The 27,915-nt window shown below is 42.8% G+C and overlaps 1 protein-coding gene and 1 long non-coding RNA gene across 2 annotated transcripts in view; one reads left to right on the top strand and one right to left on the bottom strand.

Annotated features, from left to right (window-relative positions):
* Positions 1 to 3,838: 3,838 nt before the first annotated feature.
* Positions 3,839 to 27,915, top strand: part of LOC126483762 (membrane metallo-endopeptidase-like 1) — a 302,629-nt gene continuing 278,552 nt past the window's right edge. The window contains exon 1 of the mRNA XM_050106909.1: positions 3,839 to 4,021. Within this exon, the coding sequence (XP_049962866.1) occupies positions 3,839 to 4,021 (183 nt within the window). The remainder of the gene's footprint in view (positions 4,022 to 27,915) is intronic.
* LOC126483763 (uncharacterized) lies at positions 8,651 to 17,177 on the bottom strand. Its single transcript, XR_007587773.1, has 3 exons — positions 17,049 to 17,177; positions 16,565 to 16,771; positions 8,651 to 9,155 (listed from the first exon to the last, which is right to left on the bottom strand). It is a non-coding gene; the product is annotated as an uncharacterized LOC126483763 (long non-coding RNA).

Raw genomic sequence — 27,915 nt, forward strand, 5'->3', positions numbered from 1 at the left:
ACAATTTTCCATTGTTACAACCTCTCGATATACCACAGCATCATCCGCAAAAAGCCCCAGTGAACTTCCGATGTCACCCACAAGGTCATTTATGTATATTATGAATAGCAACGGTCCTACGACACTCCACTGCGGCACACCTGAAATCACTCTTACTTCGGAAGACTTCTCTCCATTGAGAATGACATGCTGCGTTCTGTTGTCTAGGAACTCTTCAATCCAATCGCACAATTGATCTGATAGTCCATATGCTCTTACTTTGTTCATTAAACGACTGTGGGGAACTGTATCGAACGCCTTGCGCAAGTCAAGTCTTACGAATTGAGGAAGAAAGTAAAATTAGACACTGGAGAATGGAATGGGAGAGGGGGGATGTGACAGCGGTACATAAAAATACCCTGCGCCACACACCATAAGACAGCGTGCGAATTATTTGTGTACACTATTTGATTAAGAGTATCGGGACACTACTGCGTAATGTGGCGCAACTGACGACTAGATGTCAGGGGAGGTGGACCCACTAGTGTAAAAGAAAGCGGGGAATATTTTTTGTCAGTAGGGAAGCCCAACAGGAGACTGCAACTACCTAATAGCCGGTAAGTACCAGCAGCGACGCGTCGTGAGATGGAAGCAATGAGACACTGATAGGTCGCTGGAGGGAGTTGGCATCACATCTGTATTCACCTAATTCCCGTAATTTCCGCGAAGCTGGGCGATAAGCTCTGATACCACGTTCAATCACATGTCAGATATACTGAATCGGGTTCAGATCTGGGGAGTGGGGGAGCCAGCACATCAATTGGAACTCGCCACTACGTTCCTCGAACCACTACAATACACCCCTGTCTTTGTGATATGGCACATTATCTTGTTGAAAAATTCCAAAGCCGTCCGGAAATATGATCGTCGTGGTAGGTTGTACGTCACCTGAAACCAATGTACGATACTCCTTCGCCGACGTGGTGGCTTGCACGAGCTCCACTGGACCTATGGATGCCCAGGCGAATGTTGCCCAGAACATAATGGAGCCGACGCCAGATTGTCTCTATCCTGCAGCACAGGTATCAAGGAGCTGTTGTCATGGAAGACGATGGATTTGCGACCTTCATCGACGTGATGAAGAAGGTATTAGGATTCGTCAGACCATGTAACGCTCTGTGAATACGCCAAAGTCCAGTGCCGAGGGTCGCGTGACCATTTCAGTCGTAGTTGCAGACGTCGTGGTATTGAAATTGGCACATTCATGGGTCATCCTGGTGTGGAGGCCTATCATTTGGAGTGTTCGGGGCACTGTGTGTTCAGGCACACTTGTACTCTGTCTAGCATTAAAGTCACCGTTCGCGCCTGACCTGTGAGCCGTGGAAAAAATTGCTGTTTTGTGGAGCGCGCCGCAGCGCGTTGTGTGAAGCAGTCGCCCTCCGCTCCTGGCGGTGGCGCCGCTGTGGCAATCGCAGCTTTGGTGTCTCCCTCTGGTGAAAAAGGGGAAAGGTTGCCTGTTCACGTGCATATAAGGGGCGCTATAGGCTCGCCAGGGGCAGTTGGTCAGCCGGAGTGAGTCTGGGTCTGTGCGTCGTTCGGAGTCTTGCCACTCCGCCAGTAAGAGAACTCAGCGAGTGGTCGCCCGGTCGGGGCTTAGTTCCTGCATCTGAGTCTGCGCGTTAGGCCGCCAGTCTGCTCGAGTTGCTCGGGCAATGGTCATTGGCGGTTGGATCGGTCGGTTGGTCGGTGGCGCACTGAGACACAAGATGACTTGTCCGCCTTGAGCGTCGGCGCATGTGAGGTCGCCACGTGAGTCCAGTGGGCCGCGCCGTATAGCGAGGGGTAGTGGCTTCGCGCCCGACACGAGAGCAACAGGAGTCAACCCACGACATTGGTCTGGCCGGTGCGAGCTGCGACGCCGTGAGACGCGAGATCGGCGCACCTTCCTGCGTCCGTTGAAGCGGCTGGCAGCGGAAGGTTCGGGAGAGCGTTGGGGGTGCTACGCCAGATCTTCACCAGAAATCGCAGTTTATTAGAAGTTAAGTGATTGGAGATACGTTGTTTCATTTACTGGTTAAATTCTACTTGTTTTCTTGGTGAGGTCACAAACCGCTTTGTTTTGGGGTCGTCCCACCATTCTTCTCGTTTGCCCACCCGCGGTAGGTGGTTATTTATGAATTGGGTCGTCCGTTTTTCCCTTGTGGAGTAGGGGCGGGTTAGAGCAACCTGCGGTTCGGGTTGTTCAGTAATCCCCCTGTCAATCTGCCATACGTTAATAGCTGCCTCTGTCATGTTTGTCGGATTCGGTGTTAACGAATTTATTGCTTGAAGTGTAACGGCCGAATTCCTGAAATATGTTTTTATCATGCCTATCATTTTGAGAGGCGGTATATGTGTAATGTAGAGCATGTTTGGCTAACCTCGTATAATTTTATGTAAGACTGCATTTCATGGGTTTTTATTTAAATGGTTATTTTAGTATATAAAATTTCCACCCACCGTATCAGTTTTTCTTTTGAAATCAAGTTGCAAAAAAATGGTTCAAATGGATCTGAGCACTATAGGACTTAAATTCTCAGGTCATCAGTGCCGTAGAACTTAGAACTACTTAAGCCTAACTAACCTAAAGACATCACACACATCCATGCCCGAGGCAGGATTCGAACCTGCGACCGTAGCGGTCGCGCGGCTGCAGACTGTAGCGCCTAGAACCGCTCGGCCACTCACGCCGGCGTCAAGCTGCACCTTCGGTGTTAATTTAATTTTTTAGTGTTAGAGTTTTGTACCATTTCCATCTCTCCTACGGGGTGCATAGTTAATGTGTTTGTGTGAGTTGTTGAAATTTTTAGTTTAAAGTAATCTGGTGTATTGCATATTTGCACCAGTGTAGTCTTTTAGAGGTTGTTGTGAGCGGTCGTGACTACGGCCGTGTCAAAGAGAGCGGCAAGTTTCTCACCCCGAAAGCTCATACTGTCAAAAATTTGTTTCTTTCTGCCTCTGAATAAATTGTAACTTGATATTTAGAGGGTGCTTTCTGATTATAATTTTAGATCTGTTTCTAAAAAAAACAAAAAAAAAACAAAAAATTTTTGAAAGAAATTTGATTTGTTTTCATCAGTTACCCAATGGCAACTACTTCCACGCTCACATAGTGTGATTAAATGTGTTAATGTTCTTGATTAATCGCTAATAAATAAAGCAAATTCTTAAGAAAATGTTTTGAAAGTAAATTCATGGTTCAACCTGTTTTACCAGTCTACTCAGCCTACGACATCCGACATCTGTAAAGAGGGGTGGGCGCCCAACTCCACGACGTTATTTCAGCTTGGTTTCGGCACGTGTTGAAGACTCCACAGCACTAATCGAACGCCCGAGAAGTCGTACGGTTTCAGAAATGCTCGTGCCGAGCCTGCAGACCATCACAAAATGCCTTGGGATAAACTCAGGTAGATCACGCGCCTTCCCGATTCTACACACGGACAGCTACATGCACCGTGCGTGTGTCTGACTATCAGTCATTCCTCGCCACATGGCGCTACTAGCTCCTGGACCGGCTTATATCGATAGTAGGTCGATAGTTCTGGGTGATCAGAGCACATTAGTAGGTGGCTGTATACATTCGATGGGATAGTTTAGATGTAGATGAAGGTGTCCTTCGCCGCCAGCACAGAGGATAAGTTTTTTGCGGGTGTTGACAGCGCAGCTGGTGCAGTGCAGCCCCGGCAGCGCAGGATCGTCGGCCTGGGGTTGGCGCCCGCCGGCGGCCGGAGGAAGTGGAGGCCCGCCTGCATATCTGCGGCGCGGCTTCCGGCGGCGTCGCGGCCGGCGCGGCGGTGGCACGCGGGCGCCAGTGCCCACCATGCCGCGCTCCGAGTACGACGTGCAGAAGGGGGCGCCCACCCCGGCCGACACCTCCTTCCGGTCGTGCGTGCTCGCCATCCTCATCTTCATCGTCCTGTGCCTCGTCTTCGTGCTGCTCGCCGTGCTGCTGCGCTCGTCTCGCTCCTCCGAGCACAGGGCCGTGGTGGCGCCCGTGCACAGGGTACGTCTGGCCGGCGGCGCGACCAGGAAGTGCGACACGCAGTCGTCACGTTCTGATTAGCACCTCCAAAAATTCGAGCTGCGGCCGCGAAACTTGGCAGTGATGTTCACCCTTCTCTACATTTCCACCCACCCAAGCGACACATTTTCCCCAAGCATCGTGGCTTCACAGACATATTCCTTGACTTCCGGAAAGCGTTTCACTCGGTGCCCCACTGCAAACTGAGGTACGAGCGTATGGGATTGGTTCCCTAGTACAGTAGAGCGTCGATTATCCGAAGTAATTGGCGGACTTGGGTGTTCGGAAAACTGGTTTGTTCGGATGATCGAACTGTACGTGTTTATTTGCCAAAAAGAACTACTGTACAGTAAATTTATTCATAAAAACAGGCATCTCTTTTAGTATTACAAAGTAACATATAAAGGCAACTTCAGTAGGAATATATAGTCCCTTAGTTTGACTTTGAAAGAATCAGCTGCTAAAGAATCAGCCGACAGTTTTCCTCCCTGTATTGTAAGCTCACGAATGTCGTGTCTTGAAGCGTTTTAACCAGCCCGTGCTCGCTTTAAGGTTCGAAGGCCCTCCAACTTTTCCGTTGAACTGCATTGCCTTCTCACACAGAATGGGACCTGAGATACGTTCTTCTTCCGATCTCTTTTGTGTAAACCACTTGTAAACAGCGTCATCTAGATCTGTGTTACTGGCGAGCTTCATAGTTTTACGGCTTGTTGATCCATCAGTAGAATCGAGCATAGCTATAAAATTTGCTGTGCTCGTCATTCGTTTTTTTGTATCCGTAATTGTCGACTTCCCCACCTTGTACTCATTGGATAAAGTAGTTGCAGAGTGCCTTCTTCTAACCTTTTAATAATCTCGTACTTGTCCCTCATAGAAAGGACAACACTTTTACGTTTAAGCATTTTGCATCGTCAAGTTCACTTCTTCACGCAGCAGCACACAAGTGGTCGTAACAGAGAACCGAAGGTGACTGTTTGCACCGTGAGAAGCTCTTCTTGGGGGGCACGCAATCCTTCAAACTGCGCGGAGCGGCACGCCTCAACTCTAAGCTGGCGCAGCTGTTGCTGTGAACAGCTTTGATACTGCCTCTACTTCTACTGCCAGTGCGAAGCCGACAGAAGTGTGTTGATTGTTGAAACGCAGCGACTGGGGGCTTGGCCTGTCAGCAGCGCCTTGTGAAGGCCCCATTAGAAGCAATGTTCCGCCAGCGGTGGCCCAGTGCGGCGACTACTGTGGAAACTTGGTTTGGGAGTGAGGGGGATGATGGACGGTAGGGTGGGAGAGTAACAGGTGCGAGCGAGTACACAGTTCGGTTAAGCGGTCGTTCGGTTGACCGACGTTCGGATAATCGACGCTCTACTGTATGTGAGTGGCTCGAAGACTTCCTAAGTAATACAACCCAGTATGTTGTCCTCGATGGTGAGTGTTCATCGGACGTGAGGGTATCCTCTGGAGTGCCCCAGGGAAGTGTGGTAGGTCCGTTGTTGTTTTCCATCTACATAAATGATCTTTTGGATAGGGTGGATAGCAATACGCGGCTGTTTGCTGATGATGCTGTGTTGTATGGGAAGGTGTCGTCGTTGAGTGACTGTAGGAGGATACAAGATGACTTGCATAGGATATGTGACTGGTGTAAAGAATGGCTAGTAACTCTAAATATAGTTAAATGTAAATTAATGCAGATGAATAGGAAAAAGAATCCTATAATGTTTGAATACTCCATTAGTAGTGTAGCGCTTGACACAGTCACGTCGATTAAATATTTGTGCGTAACATTGCAGAGCGATATGAAGTGGGACAAGCATGTAATGGCAGTTGTGGGGAAGGCGGATAGTCGTCTTCGGTTCATTAGTAGAATTTTGGGAAGATGTGGTTTATCTGTAAAGGAGACCGCTTATAAAAAACTAATACGACCTACTCTTGAGTACTGTTCCAGCGTTTGGGATCCCTATCAGGTCGGATTGAGGGAGGTCATGGAAGCAATTCAGACGCAGGCTGCTAGATTTGCTACTGGTAGGTTTGATCATCACGCGAGTGTTACGGAAATGCTTCAGGAACTCGGGTGGGAGTCTCTGGAGGAAAGGAGGCGTTCTTTTCGTCAATCGCTACTGAGGAAATTTAGAGAACCAGCATTTGTGGCTGACTGCAGTACAATTTTAATGCCGCCAATTTACATTTCGCGGAGAGACCACAAAGATAAGATAAGAGAGATTAGGGCTCGTACAGAGGCACATAGGCAGTCATTTTTCCCTCGTTCTGTTGGGGAGTGGAACAGGGAGAGAAGATGCCACTTGTGGTACGAGGAACCCTCCGCCACCCACCGTATGGTGGATTACGGAGTATGTATGCAGATGTAGATGTAGACTTTGGTTGTAGAATTCGGCATTTTGGTCATTATTCTGGAAATGCCATTTCTGGACTATGAGGGGACTGAAGCAAAATTTGATAGCACAGAGAAGTAGCATCTACATATGGCTAGTCTCCAAATCACATTTAAGTGCCTGGCAGCGGGTTCATCGAACTAGCTTCACAATAATTCTCTATTATTCCACTCTCGGACTGCACGCAGAAAGAACGAACACCTATATCTTTCCGTGCGAGCTCTGATTTTACTTATTTTATTATGACGATCGTTTCTCCCTGTGAAGGTCGCCATCAAGAAAATACTGTCTCATTCGGAGGAGAAAGTTGATGATCGAAATGTTGTGAGAAGATCCCGCCGCAAAAAAACGCCTTTTTTTTAATGATGTCCACCCCACACCCTGCTCCACGTCAGTGACACTCTCTCCCCTATTTCTCAATAATGCAAAACGTCCTGCTCTTCTTTGAACTTTCTCGATGTAGTCCGTTAATCACCGCACAGCAGCAGTCCAAAAGAGAATGGACAAGCGTAGTGTAGCCAAACTCTTCAGTAGATCTTCTAAGTGTTCTACCAATAAACGCAGTTTTGGTTCCCCTTCACCACAACACTTTCCACGTGTTCTTTCCAATTCAAGTTGTTCGTAATTATAATTCCTAGAGATTTAGTCGATTTACAGCCTTTAGATTTGATTACTTTATGGCGTAACGCAAGTTTAACGCATTCCTTTTACCGCTGTTGGGAATGGCGTGACATTTTTCATTATTTAGGGTCGTCTGACAGTTTTCACATCATACAGACATCTAAATCGTTTTGCAATTTGTTTTCATCTGATGACTTTACTGGACGATAAACGAGAGCATCATCTGCGAACTACCAAGACGCCTGCTCATATTCTCTCCTAAATGGTTTATAAAGATAAGGAATACCAGAGGGCCACGTGTGACTAAGGACCGTGCAGAATGGACTGAGTGGCTGTCGTCAACGCTTCTTCTTGACACACTCCCGTGATCTCATCAGACAGTGTGCTCCTTTCGCGGTTTACCTCTCAAGAGTATAATCTCTTTCTACCGCACCGTGGCAGTCCCAAAAAAACTTGCTCTTTCATGGCTGGGCCTTGGCTTTCTTCTACAGTGGGGCATCCGCACGTTTCACAGTTTCCTTTGCTCCTTTTTCTTGAGTTCATCGTGATCCACCAAGTACTGCTCCGTGTTGATCAGGCAGCTATAGGCGTCACCTAAACGAGACAGACACTGCTGCTCCATTTCAGCCTCTACCTCAGCCTGACTTATTTCTGCGCCACAGTCATGTAGTAATGTTTGATTCATATGTCTACCATTTGACTGTACTACTTCTTTCATTTGTATTGTTACCGTGACCTCGCCTTAAGCCATTGCCAAGTACGACAATGTTAGGTGTAATTAGGCTTTCACGTAACAAAGTCTCAAGCCGAAATCATGGTAGTAATACAAAATCAATAAGTTGTATAATCAAATGGTGGACATTTTATTCAAAACAATATAGGGTCGCATTTTTGTCCATCTGTCTATCTCTCTGTCTGTCCGACTGTTACGAACCGTTTACCTCACGAACGTGGTACGAAGTAGGAATTTACGTCACGTTCTGAGATGTACAGTCCCTTGGCGGTGTAAAAAATTTAAGCTTCTAAGTCAAACGAATAAAAAGATATGGCCATTTAAGTAGCAATTTTGATACCAGAAAAATCACTTATCAAAACCTATAGGGTACTTCATGTTAACCTGGAATCATGAAATTTCGCAAGATTTTACAGTACAAGCAAAGGAAAAAAGTACGAAAATTGTTAGTTTGTAATTATATAAAACGAAAAAATATGTTCTTATCAATGGTTATCAGACTGTTTGTCCGTCTGATAAAACCGTTATTCACAGAAACGGGAAGACGTACAAAGTTAAAATTTAGTGCATGTACTAAGGGTCTATGGTCCCTCGCCGGAGCAAAAAAAATTAAGGTTCTAAGACAACACAATTCAAAGATGCTGCCATTTATGTGACGTATTTTGATGCTTGCAAGTTCAGTGATCGAAACCTACAAAGAAGGTACTTCCTCTTAACCTAGAATCATGAAATTTGCCAACAAGGAAGATTCCACAGTAAAAGTAAAGGGAAAAAATCCGGAAATTGTTAGTTTGGAATTGTGTGACATAAAAATTATCTTAAGTTTTAGTTATTTACTTAGTAAGTAAATAAAATATTTTATTAAATCTTCTGTCTCTACGTGTGTAAACGAAAGTCTCCTGCACACTTCTTTTTGTACGTCTGGGCTAGCCCCAGGAACTGCTGTCGAGATTTTGATAGCGTCTTGCAATTCCCGGGACCGTTATCTTGCCAGTATGGATATCAATAACAGCCAAAATTGGTCGAGAGTCTAGAAGCTTTTCGGGTTGGATAAAATATCTATATACATAATTAAGTTTATAGTTTTTTTTTTTTTTTGGATGCGATCAATCGTGAATCCAGAGGCTGGCGACCTTTATCACGTTCAAATTGTTGCCGAAGATGTTGAAATCAGATCCGTGATTGATTTTCACTTTTTCCACTGTCGTTTAGATTCTGGTTTGAGCACCTTGGCCTCTTCTTCTCTCCCGATCTGCGTTGTTCCGCTTCAACTCCAGAAAGCCCGAAATTCCGCCTTATCACCAACGCCATTTCGTTTTGCCTGCTATAGCAGCCTGCTGTGGCCAGGATTTCAATGCGTACCAGCATTGCAGATCAGTACCTGCAAGCAAACAAAACATTAATTGCATAACTTAATTTTTGCGATGTAATACCGTCAGACTACACTTCGTCCGTTTGGCACTGACAACTCATCGGCAGAGAGGCCAGCAAGTGTGCACTACAAGTTCAGACGGACAAGTAAGTAGAATCCCGTAAACGGCGACAGTGTAGTTTCGGGGAAATAACCACCTTGCCCCTCACCGCGTTCCTAAACAAACTGAGTATCAGGTGCTGTCCCTCTCTACAGAATTTGGCCCTATAAACACTGTACATAGTAATTTTCACTCACATCTAAAGCTTTCCAGTACCTAGGCCACTAGTATAGAGTGTACCCTAATTACCAGCGAAAACTCACGTCGGTGAAAGCATGCGTAATACAAGTAAAGAGACGTTTACCAGATAATTGCGAATGTTTATGGAGAAGTCTACACTGATTTCAGTATGGAATGTTGTCCTCGTTAGTGGAATAGCATTTCAAATGTAAACTTTTAGGTCAAGTTCCCATCTAATTCGGCTCAAATTTCCCTACGGTGGCGGTGTGATACATGCATGATGGAGCACCGGTACATTTCGCTGCTGATGCGAGACGACGTTTGTTCGAATGTTCAAATGTGTGTGAAATCTTATGGGACTTAACTGCTAAGGTCATCAGTCCCTAAGCTTACACAGTACTTAACCTAAATTATCCTAAGGACAAACAGACACGCACCCATACCCGAGGGAGGACTCGAACCGCCACCGAGACCAGCCGCACAGCGCCTTCGACCGCTCGGCTAAGATGACGTGTGTATCGCTCCAATATGGTTCTAGATGGATAGATGGAGAAAGACCTCTATCCTCGCCTCCAGGATCAGCTGACCTCAAAACCCTGGATTTATTTTGTCCGGAGTTGTCTCGACAGTGAAGTGTACGGCACTAGAAGTGATAATACTGAACAACTGGAGCAATGAATTGTAAGGCCTTGTCAGGATTTAGGAAAGATCCGCGGGCGTCTGAAAGAATTCGTAATTAACTGCAGAGACGAGGGCAGAACCTGTTCCGTATGTGATGGGCGCCGTCGTGCGCTCAAATAATTCTGCCATCAGCATCCAGACGTGAGGACGACATGAGGGACACCTTCTTCAACGTGTACGGATGCTCAGTAAATCGTAATATGTAACATGCTAGAACAGAATTGTTTTTCTTGTTAGGGTAGGCCTGGGCTGAAACTTGACGCCAGTTAGATGGATAATTAATCGAAAAGTTTACATTTCACATAAGTGTATACTGACTTCAACAGTATTAGATACTGAAGTTTGTGGCAGGCCACACATTCGCAGCTATCCCACTAATGGCTCGCTCTCTGACTCATGATCGCTGGAGAGTGTTTGCTTCCTTAATTATAATTATGATATCACCCGTGTCAGCTTTCGATGTTATTTGCGATAATCCTGTGTATTAACGCCGCGTGTACGATGTTGTGTCGAGTGGTATCACAGAGGCAGTGTGTCTGAAAGAGCATACATTCACAATCCAATTGAAATCCACTAAGGTACATCCCATAAGTGAGCATATATGAGCATATACGCATCCAACTAGACTTTTAAGATAGTTTTTATTAGGTCGCTTTCTTGTCACTTTGTCAGTTCGGTGCAAATTTCGCAATTGAATTTAAATAACTTGCCGATGAGCTAGAGAACTCAAACTTTCCATATAGCTCAGCAGTGGATGACAATGCGATATTAACCAGCTTGTCTGGTGTGTGGCGGAGGTTACTTTGTTTTTATGTATGGTTGCCTGTTCCTTATACCGCTCGGAGTAGCCGTGCGGAATAGGGCGCCTTCTCACGGCCCACGGGGCTCCCCCCGTCGGAGGTTCGAGTACTCCCTCGGGCATGGGTGTTTGTGTTGTCCTTAGAATAAGTTAGTTTAAGTTTGATTAAGTAGTGCGTAGGCTTAGGGACCGATGACCTCAGCATTTTGGTTCCTTAAGACCTTACCACACATTTCCATTTTCCTGTTCCGTACAAATTTCGTAATTGGTTTCAAACTATCTTTCCGACGAGCTACAGATTTGAAGCTTTCAGCACTCCCGAGTGGATGACAGTGCAACATTAACCCCCTTTCCTATCTGGTATGTAGCGGAGGGTACTTTGTTTTTCTGTTTGTCTGTAAGGTACAAATTTTCTATTTGATTTCAGACTAACTTCCTGATGAGCCAGAGACCTTAAACTTCCAAACAGCTCATAAGTGGATAGCAATGCAATATTAACTCGATTTCTGTCTGGTACGTTGCGGAACGTACCACGTTTTTCTCCCTGTTTGCCTGTTCCGTACAAATTTTGTGAATTTTTAAGGGCTATTACAATACTTGTAAAATTTAAAACGAAAAACGTGAGACGCAATCAGCAAATAATAATAAAGAATGTAGTGAGTAGTTGTCGTCAAAAAACTTCGCACAACAGTTCATATAATCTGCAACGCAATAAAACTGTTAATGACTGAAGTGAACTATTCATCCATCAATTATCTGTTGCATGTACCCCACGTTTATTGTTTTGAATTTTACAAGTTCTTTCACAAATACTAAAAGTTCACAAGGCCTATCTCTATGGGGTTAGAAATGTGTATGACGCTAGAAGAAATAATTTTATGCTTCTTAGCCCGTTTTAAAAATGTGTCATATTAAATATTTTTTACATAAACGATCATTTCACATGCAGCCAAGACGAATTGTTCGTACATGTCCAATTGCTGACGTCATGTTGTACAGGCAAGGCAAATTTTAACGAATCCTATTCGATTCAGTGATGGATCATTGGGGCACTGAGTGCTGGATTTTGCTACAGCATAGGTTGTAATAATGTTCTCAACACGTAAAGCGCATAGCTTAAGAAACTAATACAGCAACATTAGCTACAGTACGGCACTGATAAGGAAAAGACGCACTTTCTAGGGGTATGATGTTTCGCCACGAATTATTCAAGCCTTGAGAGACGTGTTTACTCTATCGCTTTCACAGTCATTGGAATCTCTCTTATTTATTTTGAACTCTCAGACTGCTATCTGAAGAGCACAGAACCCTACTTTGAAATGATATTTTCGAAATATCAGAGAAATTAAATTTCTTTGAAATTTCAAAAGACATCTAATGAATTAACTTCTATTACAATAGCTATCTCTTCCATATACTCGTCCGCTGCTTACTCCTGCCCCCCCCCCCCCCCCCCACTCACTTTTCCATCCCCTTGTTACACAGTCCTCTATTGAAAGTCTGTTCTTTCGTTATAGCTTCTTGTCACTGTCACTTTCAATCTTCTCCTCCTTGATTATCGCTTCTCTTTCTGATGAATCGAAACACGGCTTCAGATGTTCTAAACTAATATTCTTGTTATTATAGATGTCCCCTATTATTATTAATGACAGTTATTGTTATTATTGCTTGTATATATGTATTATTTTAAGAACATATGTGTGCTGGTATTTGTTGCTGCTGGTTCTGTGTAAGAAAAGACCTTGAGGGCCTAATATGGTCATAATACCATAAATAAAACTGCTTCTCGACTTGCGATCGACCGGGTTAATACCAGAAACTGAAATTGAAGACGTACAGTGGACCCATCGCACGTAATCTCCCTCATCTCATTACTGCTGACACTTGTTACTCAGTTAAAAAAGGAGATACTGGCCATCACTTGAGTGATGGTGGCGGGCATTCGGAAAGGTAAACAAACTGTTACGGAGAGCTGACTGTGTGCTTACGAGCCGACACACGAAAAGGTAGTGACGCAATATCCCAAAAATTAGGTTCCGCGCTCTAGTCCCGCCTACAGTTTGACCACGAGTTTTATGCGTGATGAATCTGTGCCCGTAATCTGTGCACGTTCGACCAGAAGTCACAGTTTTATGCATGTTCCACGTTCTGCTGCTGCAGCCATTGCTACTTTAACCCATATGTAAATCACATGCTCGGCTCCTATGAAGGAAATGATATTTTGATGTGTTGGTCTCGGTAGCTGTGCGGTCAGCGTGGCTGATTGCCAAGCAAAGAGGCCCGGGTTCGATATGCGGCCAGATTAGAGATTTCTACGCTAGGGGAACGGGTGCTGTGTTGTCCTTAACGTCATAATTGACATTACACTGTAGCAATGGCTGAATGGTCACGACCCGAAAACCAGTAAACTGAAAAAGGTATTAAGTGACAGTTGAAAATTTACGCCCGGTGGAGAATCGCAACTCTATTTGCTGGCAGTCACACTAACCACTGGGCTACCCTGCGTATCTACGGGCTTAAATCAAACTGTCGCTTTCACTGCTTTTACCACCTATTGCCTATGAATGAAAACCTACCAGTGGTTCTCTCATGAGGTATGAGCGAATAGCAGTACTGGGGGAATACGGATGGTGTGAGGACCGTGGCTTGCCCGGCCACGAGGGAAGTATACGCAACGGACGGTTTGTACCCGTATCACGCTATGTCACTGCATCTTCACTGATTTCATTCCCACCAATCAGTTCATTTCATTTCATGCATAACACTCGTGGCAGGCATGAGCGTACACAGATATTTATGCAAGAGGGGGCGAGATCCTAAAATAGATATTTTTTATATGAGAAAACTTGAGAAATTCATGTTGATTATTAAGAAAATAACTAGCAAAAATATCACTAATTAATATCACTCAAAATGAAGAAACAAGAGGTAGACTTTTAAACATTTTTACAGTTTAGGCTTTCTGTAACACTGTTTGCTCACAAAACTTCACATTTGATCACGTTAATAGATTTTACTGCATTATTTGCATTCCTTCTACCTTTCAAAGTTGTCGGGCCTAATTAACATTAATAACATGTATTTGGAAAGTCACACTTTTAAGTTGTTTGGGTAAAAAGTACTCTGTTACTGAAATACTGAATGTGATCACAGCAAACCGTGACGTGTCTTCTTCGACCACAGACAAATGCTAAACCAGTGTTGCGATTAAGTAGAGCAGCAGGAGGAAGGTGGGTCCTTGTGAGAATTGGGGACGGGTGATGATCGGGTGTACAGCAACAATTTTAATTTTATGCCCGTAATAGGCGCCTGAATTCGTGCGCCACCGTGTTGGAATGGTTCCTTTCTGGAGTTTGATAAGAACTATACGAGGATGGGACAGAAAATAGTTGGGGGACTGTATTTTGGCAATGTTTTATAAATCATAACATCCGCCTTGAATCCAGGACTAAGACGAAATCAGCACCACGCCGAAGAAAAGGCATAATTTTCCGTAAACATCCAGTGTTAGAGTTCTGCGCCTCGCCCCTCAGAAAAAGCAAAATTTCCGTTGCTGATATTATCGCCGATATGTTATTGGCGGTGAAACCCTCAACACCGAGAAAGTGTGTGTTTTGCTAATGAGTGAAAGTATGTTTGCTAATATGTTCTGCATTAATTTACCAACCAACGTGTTTTATGTATTGAGAACCATATTATAACATATGCTATAGGAGAATCCAGCAGGCATTGCCTCCCAAGATAAAACATTCAATCGTGCATGTAAAACACCCAGTGAAAAATCGCGTGTGTGCGAATAATCAACCTTGTCTACATGTATGATGAAAAATAATGTTTATTTATGAACTAATTTCCACTGCTCCAGTCACTTTTCCCTAATATTTATTACAGCGACATGTTACAGCAACACAGCAAGAGATTTGTATGTTTAACTGAACGTTAGCCTCCTTACCTCACTTGACATATTGAACTTAAATTTATCAATGTTTTATAGAAATATTTGAAACGACTGTCATGTAAAGTTATGAAATAATTTCAAATATTTCTATACAATATGGATAAATTTAATTTAAAATAGGTCAAGTAAGGCAAGGAGACTAATATGCAGTTAAACATACAACTCACTCTAATGCACCTTATCATGATGGAATGTTGTCAAAACACGTCATGGTAATAAATGTTACTCAAAAGTGGCTAAAGCAGTAAAAATTAATTCATACGCTTACATGACAGTCAGAGACATCAAACATTTTGGTATAACATGAACAATTTTTTTTAAAAAAAAAGGTTACCGTTTTAAGACTGCAGTTGAATGCTATGTGTTCATTTGTGCAATACAGCTGAGTGGTTTTGAATTGGATTGTACACTGATTGTTATTCAGATGGACTTTCTCTGTGTTGCCACTTGTCATAACACTGCAGCTGTTGTGTTGATACACAGGGTGTATCACAGTTTTTTTTTAGCAAAAACTGAGGATAAAAGTACACAGTAGAAGAAGTTCCTTATTTCCAGGTACATTTTTAAAAATAATTTCTATTTCAAAACCTTAAAACCAATTTTCAAAATTACATAGCAAATGTTCCTTGGCATGGCTAGCTCTAGTAAAAATCTGAAGGTGAAGTGTAAGTTATCTTTATAAGGAGTACGTGGTCTTATAGTCAAAGAGCGCATTTCTTTATATCGGGATAAGGATTTCCTAACACTGGGTTTGAAAATTTGGTAAAAAGAAACGAAACACACTTATATTACACAATTATTTTCGAAGTTATTAAAACCAATGGAAAATCAATTTGATTATTTTTAAATCTGAAAACAGTTTCTACATATAAAAAATTGTTTTTTCATAGCACACTTATGTTGTCATTTTATAGCTGTGTTGTCATTGACTTTACATTTTGAGCCATTTTGGAACACAAATTCATTCCGACCATCGTCTTCATACCCAGCACACAGTTAATATGACTAGTAGAATCTCTTGGTTCACTGCATCTTTAAACGTGTCTGTTGACCGCACTTGACTGAAGTAAATACGTTCCCCATCTCCGTAATTTTCTGATGAAGAATCATACAACACACACTCTTCAAGGCTAGAATCAGATTCACCAGCATCATCTTTCAATTTTCGAGACCTTATCATAGTTTTACCTTTTTGGTATTTACTTCGTTATGGCAGACATATCTCTTGATGTGATTTGCTAGACAATGTAACAGCAGCATCAAGCTATTTTCTTTTCTATAGCCTAGTTCCTAATTTTGATTTTGGAAGTGGTTTCTCCAACGTTTCTTCGAATTGTAATGTTACCACAGGTACTTTATCTGCTCTTGTTTCTGCTTTCAATGGTAGAAACAATGGAGACGGACTTGTAGCAAAAGAAGAAACTATTTCAACCTCATTTTTATGATACTGATTTCTCTCTTAATGGATTGCTTCATTTTTAGGTGCTGTCAGTAGTTTCTAGAGAACGGAAGTCAACTGGTGAATAAACTAATGGAACTCCCGAAATTTAGCAAACTATTATTACCCTATTACAGGAATTAGTATCTGTCAGGCTTATCTAACTACAAATGAATTGCTGCATTAACATTTGTCTAGTTCAGTATAAAACAGAAGACTTTAAACTACATTATAAAATACATATTTTAAAATTATCTCTTACCTTGACTGAATTAACTGTGCGCAATGAATGAGTTAAAAACTTATTTGGTTTGGAAGTCAGAAATGTTTCGCCACATGTTGCAAGATTATTTGAGTGTCAGCAGACGCAAAATGGCGGGTTCCTGTATCCTCATAAACTAACTAATGGAAGCGGCTGCAGAGTGCAGCACCAAGCTGATGCAGGGCCGACTCGGGGAATTTTGCCGCCCTGTGCGAAAATTTCATTTTTCGAAATAGTCAACTTTTTCACAATATAATTCATACATGACGCCTTATTTTCACAAATCACACTAATTCGTCTCTTTGTTGTGAACGTGTCTTTAAGATGAAAGCAGCAGTAAGTGACATGTTTGCAGTGCAATACATTTTAAGCGATAACTCCAATATTAATATATCAATCAAGATTAATCTATGTCACTGGCAGAGCATAAAACTAAAATCTGCTCACTTTTTCTAGTTCCTTGAGCAGAGGATGAGCGTCTTACCGATTAACTATTGTTGTGTAAATCACAGATTCCTGAAAGCACTTTGTACAGAGACGTTTATAGTCACATGCGTTACATATTCGTCGCAGCACGTAATTAAGGCAAAGAAACAAAAGCACGTCTCTTCACTGCGCACTGAACTAAGGCTGGGACATCGAACGATAAATATTTATATTCGATATAATCTACTCTTGGTATTGTCAATATCGGTACCAACGATTAATCGATTTAAAAGTATCCCAGGGAAAAATCAAAATAAAGGGACTGTTGTATGTGAAACCTACAACAATCAGTCTGCACAGGCGGATAACATTTTCGATTTATTTCGCGTTAGACAAAACAAATGTAGACATACCCTGCAACAAATCTACACTACCCATATGATTGATAAAGTATGACATACATAAATCAATCAAACCTAAAATTAATGAGAAACATGTGTGAAACACTTGTCTTATGTGACAGATATTTTTCTTGCTTTGGCACCAGCGAACACCTGTACTATTTCGTTCAAAACCAAAGCTTCGGATGGATCATGTTCACTCGGCACTGTTGCCAGCTCGTTCTGTCATGCCTGGCCCATTGTTGGTCTCAGGTATGTTTTTACCAGTTCAAGCTTCGAAAAACTCCGTTCTCCACTTGCCACTGTCACCGGTTGCGTCAGAAAAATTCGTAATGCTACACTTACATTGGGCGCAAAGTCATACTCTTATATGAGTTTCAGCGTTTCAATTGGCGTTCTGTCAGGCTTCACCAACGTTGACACTACTTTCACTTCATCTTTAAGATCGAGGAGACTGGCGTCCTTAGCTGTCCACGACTAAAACTGTCGCACAGCTTGGAACACTTTGCACTTAGAACGTCAGATGACATGTCCTTAATTTTACTAACGTCATACAAAAATTCAAAAAGCTGTCTATGACTTACGAGCTGTTGAAATCTCTCACTGAGAGTGCATATAATAACATACAGTACTTTTAAAAAAAATCTACTTTGTACCGTAATTCTGGATCTTCAATTTCTCATCTTCTCCCTCATATTGGAACTGTTTCTTCTCTCTTTTTTTTGTATCTGCTTTGTACCACCTACGACTGGGTTTTCGATTCGGGTTGCCAATTCCTTAGCGTGAAGCAGATAATCTTAGAATTTGGAGTCCTCCCTGCGGTTTGTGAAATGCTCTGTTATCGTTTTGAGTAATTAAACAGCTTTCTATATAGCTTTGGCAATATTTTGTAGGTGTTTGCTGACAACATTGATATGGAGTAATACATCACACCATATTACCAGTGAACAAAGGAACGTAAAATCACGAATAAGGTTTGCCAAACTACAGGTCTAATGTGCAACCATTCTGTCTGTATTTTCGTCTTCGCTTATCTCAACTAGGGCATCATAGACCTCCCCTATGTCGTAGTTGAGAGGAGCGACGGCATCGATCCTACTTTCCTATCTTGTCGTACTTAGTGGCCTCAACGTTAGGGAAGACATATGATCTTTCAGGACTGACCAGTGTCGCATAGACGCAGAAAAGGAATCATAAAGTTTTCTCACCAAACAAAAGAATGAAACTGCAAACTCTGATGTCTTTGCAGCATCATTCACAACTAGATTTAAGTAATGACTACTGCAGGGAGCATAATATGCCCTAGGATTTGTATCTAAAATCCTCTTTTGCATTCCTATGTTCTGGCCTTTCATGTTAAAACCGTTATTATATAGCCCTGACCCCTCATGTCCTCCGTACGTATTTTCATTTATTCTAATTGTTTTAAGACTACCTTTGTAAGCCCCAAACCAGGCGTGTCTCTTACACGTACAAATCCAAGAAAATGTTCACTAATATTTACATCGCATATGTTAAGATCAGTATAAGTCACATTCACAAAACGCACTATCGTTGTCATTTTCTCAACCCCAGAAATATCTGGTGTACAGTCCAGAATTAAACGAAAATATTTAGCAGATCTCAATAAAAACAATATTTTGGTTTTAAGTGTTTCATGGAGAGTGTGAATTATTTCTTTTTGTATGTTTTTACCCAGATAATGACGAGACTTATTTTCACCACATGTTGTTCTCCATGCGTGTTCGCCGAGAACTGAATCAAATTTACCAAATAATTCGATCAATTTTCAGAAATTGCTATTGTTGTTAGTGAACAGTTTGCCTGAAGTTCCTCTTAAGGGAAGACACTGTCTAGCCAAAACCTGGATAATTGCTTTAAGGCCTCCGATTACACCGTTACAATGCCGGATTTCTTCATTTAATGTATGAAGGTTCCTGCATCGATAGTATTGCCAGATTTTAATCCTCTGGCGAGCCCCATCCACTTTTGGTGCGATTGGAAGTGCACTTATGACCTGCCGTAGCTACTTAATGTCTCAGAAATATACCACCAGTTATTATAACCACTTGAAGTCAATAACATATTAATATTCGAAAATAGTTTGCAACTGAAACAAAAAACAGCATTTGCACTTTTTGAATAAACTAGCCATTTCCTCTGATCAATTTCACCGTTGCACGAAGCGTAACTATAATTTTTAGAGGTAAAGCGACGATTAGAACCATCCTTACAGTAGCTTTCAAATTCCGTTATCTGTTCTGGAGGCTCTCTTTTGACAACCATTCTCCTAACGAAATCATCTATTTTGTCGGTGCATTTTGCGGGACTCGAATCAACTACATCACTGACAGTTTGAGTCTCAGATGAGCACTTGCTAGAATCAGCGGGAACAGTTTCACATCAGAGAGCTTGCATAAAATGTCATGTTTACCCTGCGACGTTGAAGGTACATCGTCGTCTACCGAAGGCTACCCCTGATTTACGCCTATATCTTCTTTAGGTAGGAAAAATTTATCTAACGAAAATTTCGATTTTATGTCCACGTTTTCTCTTTCCGCTCGTCTTTTCGTATACTGGCTGCCTGAAAGGCGCTTCCTGCCGTCAAACATTGCAACAGTTTGTAACATTCACAATAATTTATGGCCTAATGAAAACACGTCATGTCACAGGGAGAAAGTGTTTCCACACAAAACTAATAATGCGTTAACACTGCCAGCTGAATGTACAATTAACAACTTTTAACACAATCTTTAATGCATTTACCGAACAGCATCCAAAAGGAAAGTTGCGGCCGGTGTTAGGTCTGTCTTTACCTACATCATTATTGTTCAAAATTAATACACGAAGTAAATTGTGTCTGGCAAATAAAATATATTTCTGATAAGTGCACCACATACGGGCCTATATTAGCGGCATAATCCACAGTTCGTCCGCCATATCAAACACATAACTCGCTACTTAGCTATTAACAAACAAGGCAAGCGACCATTGTTGCTATATAATGAAACTGTCAACTGAGAGCGACGTATCCACAGTGCACAACTGTTATATTTGTCCCGTAAACTCAAGTCGAAATATCCCTGAGACTCAGTGTTCATTACCTAAAAGCTCTAAAATAAAATATCCATCTTTTGCTGTTGATTTTACTTATTTATTTGCAAATTGCTCAACATTTCAAACTAATTTCAGCTTTTTATAGAGCATTCGAAGTTTTAATGCTAATGTCAAACAGACTTATCATTTTGAATGGGTTATGTGTAATACGTGATCTGCATTTTGTTGCAGAGAAATATAAACCATCAAAAACGTCTTAGGCATTTCAGTGGACAAACTGCTTCATAGCTTTTTTTTATTTTTTTTACAATAATGTAAATAGAAAACGTGCGATGAATACCAGCATCTGAAATTGTTATGCATAAACCTAGTACATATTAAGGAGAAAGAGAGAGGCCATATTTTGAAACAACTTCGTTATCGTACTGATGAAAATGAAGAACTCCACAGTGAACGAATTATTGTGTTTATAATTGATCCATTTCATAAGCAGACTTGTGGAAGTCTGTGAAAGATTCCTACCGTACAAGTACTGTTACTAACTAAATAGTAGCCAAATACTTAAAACTTGAAGTTCGTTTTTTAATTCGCTAACATTGGCGCGATCCGGCTGCCACCTATTTCACGATACCCTTATGGGATCGAGACAACGCCCAGTGGTGTTCTACGTGCGACGAATGAAGCGTCTTTTTGAGCATGAGTAATAGAACATAATATGATTATATACGCATTTTTTATTTTATGTACGCATAAAACTACTGTCTATATCAATGTGTTCGGCAATAAATGTTTCCAATTTTTTATCGGAGTCAACGTATCTATCGTAAATCGGAGCATAGTGTTTCTGTACCGTCGATTATTTTCAGTAAGGCCCTAGATATTATGAACAATTGGTATTTCCAACTTATTCTCACAATTCTTTATTTATGCAAAATGAATTTGCCGCCCCAGAAATCTGCCGCCGCGCCGTAGACGATGGCACGGTCACAGTGTTACCAAATACGGATAACCACAGAAGCCAATACTTACTTTTAGTAGTTTGATATCTCTCCACTCCTTTCATATCAGAATTCAAATAATCTAGTTCACAAATAGAGCTGCCATCTGCCGGCCGGTGTGGCCAAGCGGTTAAAGGCGCTACAGTCTGGAACCGCGTGGCCGCTACGGTCGCAGGTACGAATCCTGCCTCGGGCATGGGTGTGTGTGATGTCCTTAGGTTAGTTAGGTTTAACTAGTTCTAAGTTCTAGGGGACTACTGACCTCAGAAGTTAAGTCCCATAGTGCTCAGAGCCATTTGAACCATTTTTAGAGCTGCCATCTGCTACATTGACGAAGATGTTTTCCTAAAAGAATTTCGAAGACATTAACCACAATCTGTTTCTCACTGCTTTCCCACCCTTTCCCGCGACTGTATATTACTACGGCTCGTGAAGCAGTTTCACAAGACCACATGAGCATTGCTGCCCGGTGAAAGAAAGAGTGTTCAATGGGATTTGAAACAAGAAATGTACGCGATAAACATTTAACACGGCGACTGGCAAAAACAGTGAGGAATTCAATGGTTTTTAGTGCTTCATTGTGTCGTTCACGCTAGTGTAACACAGAAATAACCAAGAGAGAAATAAGTAGGGACTATTTCCTGACACGGCACATCTGATGTTGGGGCACTGCGCTCGAAGTCCAGTCGTTGAGCGGGCTGAGAAAGCATTTTTGTACATTAGGGTTGAACTTATGTGATGAACAGAGTACAGTATTTTGCCGTGTTGTGTAACTTACTTGCGAATGCAGTCGCAAATGTCTTGTATTCACGTGTTTCTTCATCACCGTTCCGTGATTTACGTTTGTTGTGGGTCGTTCCACGATCAGGAAATTTTGAATTTGGTGGCCTACACAACAGGATAACATAAAAAAGTAGTTTGGTTGGCAAATGTAGCATCTCTTAGAAGCAAATTCAGACAAGAGACCGTAACAATGAACAATTAAGTAAACTACATCTAACAAATATTTCAGCATATGTAGTCAAATAAAAATGCATAATTCGGTTTTGTTGACCAAACCAGGAGCGTATAGTTGCAACATGATGTTTCAATTTTCGTCTAGGTCGATCACAGATTCTCTTGTCAGGGCGATGATGTTGTGTAGAGGGATCTGCAGGGCTCATCAAAAAATCTGTCGCTAGTAAAATCTGTAGCATGGCACAAAATTATTGACTGAGGAGGTCACGTATGTAACTGTTCATGACTGGCAGCGTATCTGTTAGTTTTAATCGGACGACTGAATTTCGTTCTGAGGAAACAGTGTAACAGGCGCATTAACTTCGTTCGCTTATCTTCCAAATTTCAAATAAGTAAAATCTAACTCTGTAAAATATGAGCTATACGTCTTGATTCGTAGATACATTAAAGAGTCAAAACATTTTGACCACTGCCAACCGCGAGATTGAATGTCGCTCGCTGGAGTTCAGGGCTCGTGAAGTGGAAATGTAAACGCTGGTTTTTACTCTTTTAAAAAGGCAAAAGCACTCCATACTTTCAGAGATGGTAATACGGATCAAAACAAGAAAAAATGTCGAGTAAACATGGTCTCTAAAATGTGTGCACTTGTTCATCTTTGCTACTATGAAGCACGTATCTTTCGCTTCAAGCTTGTTGTTATTAGGAACGATCTACAAAATGCATTTAACAAATGAGGACCCATTCCTTTGTTCCCGTCCACGGATACAGCATGCGGTAAATATCTGTTAGTTTGTTACTGTGAATCGCATTTACAGTTCTGGGTAATTACAGTGCATGCATTAGTTCTAATGCAACGGGTTCGTCTTTTGATAAGTTTGTGAAATGCTGTTATAGTGTACTTTGACCTTTGCCGTCGCTAGCATAATGGAAGCTTATTATTCCACACGGACATCATATCGAGCACTTCCATTAGCTATGGTTCACATGTGCAGTTCGTACGTAACAGCAGGCAGACTACAGCGGAAGCTCTTCCGTTTTACAGTAACAGAATAATGTGTTCTCTTTCGTTCACTCATTTGTTTACTGGATTCCGTAGGTAGTTCGCAGATTTCAGTAGAAGCGATGTGTTTCACAGCAGCGAAGATGAACGAGTGCTCGTAGTTCTCAAGGTACTCATTTTAGAACCCATGTTTCCGGGACTTTTTTTCTTGTTTTGTTCCATACTATCACCCCTCAAATATGGAATAAGCGGAGCAGAGATGGATGGGTTACCATCCTAGCGGCAATACGGACAGTAAATGTGGATGTCCTGAGACATAAGGGAGTTCCACAAAGGACATACACTATGTGATCAAAAGTATCCGGACTCCCCCAAAAACATACGTTTTTCATATTAGGTGCATTGTGCCGCCACCTACTGCCAAGTATTCCATATCAGCGACCTCAGCAGCCATCAGGCATCATGAGAGAGCAGAATGTGGCGCTCTGCGGAACTCATGGACTTTGCACGTTGTCAGGTGATTGGCTATCACTTGTGTCATACGTCTATACGCGAGATTTCCAGACTCCTAAACATCCACAGCTCCATTGTTTCCGATGTGACAGTGAAGTGGAAACGTGAAGGGACAAGTACAGCACAAAAGCATACTGGTGGACCTGTTCTGTTGACTGACAGAGACCACCGTAATGTGTAATAGGCAGACGTCTATCCAGACCATCACACAGGAATTCCGAACTACATCCACTGCAAGTACTATGACAGGCGATAGGTGAGAAGATTCATGATCGAGCGGCTGCTGATAAGCCACACATCACGCCGGCAAACTCTAAACGACGCGCCTCTTGGTATAAGGAGCGTAAACAAATTTGCCGATTGAACAGTGGAAAAACGATGTGAGGAGTGACGAATCACGGTACACAATGGGGCGATCCGATGGCAGAGTAGGGGTATGGCAAATGCCCGGCGAACATCTGCCAGCTAGTGTATTGCCAACAGTAAAATTCGGAGGCGGTGGTACTATAGAGTGGTCGTGTTTTTCATGGAGAGGGCTTGCACCCCTTGTTGTTTTGTGTGGCGCTATGACAGCACAGGCCTCCATTGATGTTTTAAGCACCTTCTTGCTTCCCAATGTTGAAGAGCAATTCGGAGATGGCGATTGCATCTTTCAACATGATCGAACACCTGTTCATAATGCACGGCCTGTGGCGGAGTGGTTACACGACAATAACATCCCTGTAATGGACTGGCCTGCACACAGTCCTGGCCTGAATCCTGTAGAGTATCTTTGGGATGTTTTTGAACGCCGATTTCGTGCCAGGCCTCACCGACCGACATCGATACCTCTCCTCAGTGCAGCACTCCGTTGAAGAATGGGCTGTCATTCCCCAAGAAACCTTGCAGCACCTGATTGAACGTATGCCTGCGAGAGTGGAAGCTGTCATCAAGGCTAGGGGTGGGCCAACACCGTATTGAATTCCAGCATTACCGATGGAGGGCGCCACGAAATTGTAAGTCAGCCAGGTGTCCGGATACTTTTGGTCACATAGTGTATTATTATGGCGCGGTACCTGTGAAAGTACATCTTGGAAACGACGAAGCTGGTTTGCTGTTGGCGTGGTACTATCATGAGCATCTATGGAAAGTGACTGAAGGACGGTGAACCCAATAATAGACGATTAGATTTTAAGCGTCCTTGCCTCATCACAGAAACTGGATGTCTGGGACTTGCCCGCCTTGTGAAACAGGACAGGCGGCTGGATGTGGCCAACCTGACGACAGAGTAGAATGCTGGCGGAGGCAAAAACTTTTCAGAGCACACCATTCAGCACACACTGGGGATACGCTGTAGATGACCCCTATGTGTTCCCATGCTGACTCAACTTCATCGCCAGTTCCCATTGTGGTGGGTACGGGATCATCGAGATTGGACTGTAGATCAATGTAAACTTGTTGGCATAGGATTGAATCACGTTTCTCGTTACACCAGATGGATAATCGTGTCCATATACATAGTCCTGCGGGCAAACTAAAACTAAACTAAACTCCGTCCGACCGGCCGTCGTATCATCCTCAGCCCTCAGGGGCACTGGATGCCAACGTGGAGGGGCATGTGGTCAGCACACTGCTCTCCCGGCCGTATGTCAGTTTACCAGACCGGAACCTCTACTTCTCACTCAAGTAGCTCCTCAGTTTGCCTTACAAGGGCTGAGTGCACCCCGCTTGCCAACAGCGCTTGGCAGACCAGATGGTCACACATCCAAGTAATAGCCCAGCCCGACAGCGCTTAACTTCGGTGATCTGACGGGAACCAGTGTTATGTAAAGGGTGAGCCAGACAATAGGGGATTTTACTTTATTATATGAGCTTCCAAACGGTAACTTCATTTTTCCATTGCGGCCAAGCCACGTCGCAAGTGAATGGGATGAATAGTGAGAGCAGGCGAGATACCACGCAGACGTTTCACAGAAATGAAAACAACAAATAAACGGATGTGAACTTTGTTACTACAAAGGAATTCATTAGTTGAAACTTCCAAAATGGAACGCAATTTAAAAAACGAAACACCTAAATCGAGAGTACACATTTGGTACTTCGGTAAGGGATTCCTGTCATATGACGTTGAAAACGTATCTTTTGACAGAGCACAGAGGAACTGTGTGATAGTGAAACTGTTGCGTTCAATTGGTGTAGGCCTACTGTCATGAATGCTGTGTATGACACACGAAACGTATTTTCCGATGGAAGATTCGGTTTATCAACTTGTCATCAAAGGTTAGCGGTTCCCATTCGAAAGCCACTTCCTTTTGGCGGCTAACAGAGTAGTTGTGCAGAATCAATTTTCATTATAGGTCTCTTCGTTACACCTCGCTGTTGCAAACGGACCTTACACCACGACACAGACAAAAATGTAAGTACAGCGAAGAGCGAGGAAGAGAAAATCGGCACGATGGTGTTTTTAACACAACTTGCCCTCTTTGCAGTCCAACACCGTGACTACTGTACCGCAATGCCATGGCTCCCTTACCCTGCTCATTGTTGCACTTCTTATACCTGGAGCGTTCACTGATTCTATTTTGCTTTTTTTTTTCACAGTTCATTATACCTTCTTCATCTTTTCGTGCTTGATTTGTGTTCAGATCGGACAGGCTGTCCGCTGGGCACTTTCGCCACTAAACGTGTGTGTGTGTGGGGGGGGGGGGGGGGGGGGTGCTATGGGGAGTTTCCCTTGTGAGTGGTCAGCGCGTCTGACTGCCAAGCAGCGGGCCCACGTTCGATTCCCGTCCGAGTAGGAGATTTTCTCCGGTCGGAGAGTGGGTGTTGTGCTGTCCCCATCATTCTTTCATCATCATCGACTCGCAAGTCGCCAATGTGGCATCAGCTGGGAAGACTTGAAACTCGGCAGCCGAACTTCCCTAGCTGGGGACTCCCGGTCACCAGTTCTATACGATCATTTCATTTCATTAAGATAATTTCATTCGCGGATGTTCAAGTTATCATACAAGACAGCGACGATAAAGACAAAAAGCACTACATAAATTGAGATAACTGCAATCTACAGACTTACTATATCTATCAATAAAATTAAAACCTTGGCCTTTTTAGGTATTTACCCAGTACAAACAAAAATAGCCCTTAATAATAAACATACAGCTCAGGTGCCCCTCTTCAATTTTTTAGGATGTGATATACAGGGTGGTCCGTTGATAGTGACCGGGCCAAATATCTCACTAAATAAGCATCAAACAAAAAAAATACAAAGAACGAAACTCGTCTAGCTTGAAGGGGGAAACCAGATGGCGCTATGGTTAGCCCGCTAGATGGCGCTGCCGTGGGTCAAACGGATATCAACTACGTTTTTTTTAATAGGAACCCACATTTTTTATTACATAGTCGTGTAGTACGTAAAGAAATATGAATGTTTTAAAACTGTGTGCCCGATCGAGACTCGAACTCGGGACCTTTGCCTTTCGCGGGCAAGTGCTCTACCATCTGAGCTACCGAAGCTTTACTTCTGACAGTACCTCGTCTCCTACCTTCCAAACTTTACAGAAGCTCTCTGGAAACATCCCCCAGGCTGTGGCTAAGCCATGTCTCCGCAATATCCTTTCTTTCAAGAGTGCTAGTTCTGCAAGGTTCGCAGGAGAGCTTCTGTAAAGTTTGGAAGGTAAGAGACGAGGTACTGGCAGAAGTAAAGCTGTGAGTGCCGGGCGTGAGTTGTGCTTCGGTAGCTCAGATGGTAGAGCACTTGCCCGCGAAAGGCAAAGGTCCCGAGTTCGAGTCTCGGTCGGGCACACAGTTTTAATCTGCCAGGGAGTTTCATATCAGCGCACACTCCGCTGCAGAGTGAAAATCTCATTCATGAATGTTTTAGGTTGACCACTTTTTTCGCTTTGTGATAGATGGCGCTGTAATAGTCACAAACGTATAAGTACGTGGTATCACGCAACATTCCGCCAGTGCGGAAGGTATTTACTTCGTGATGCATTACCCGTCTTAAAATGGACCGTTTAC

Source organism: Schistocerca serialis, chromosome 6, assembly GCF_023864345.2.
Source record: "Schistocerca serialis cubense isolate TAMUIC-IGC-003099 chromosome 6, iqSchSeri2.2, whole genome shotgun sequence".
In the NCBI taxonomy this organism is placed as follows: domain Eukaryota; kingdom Metazoa; phylum Arthropoda; class Insecta; order Orthoptera; family Acrididae; genus Schistocerca; species Schistocerca serialis.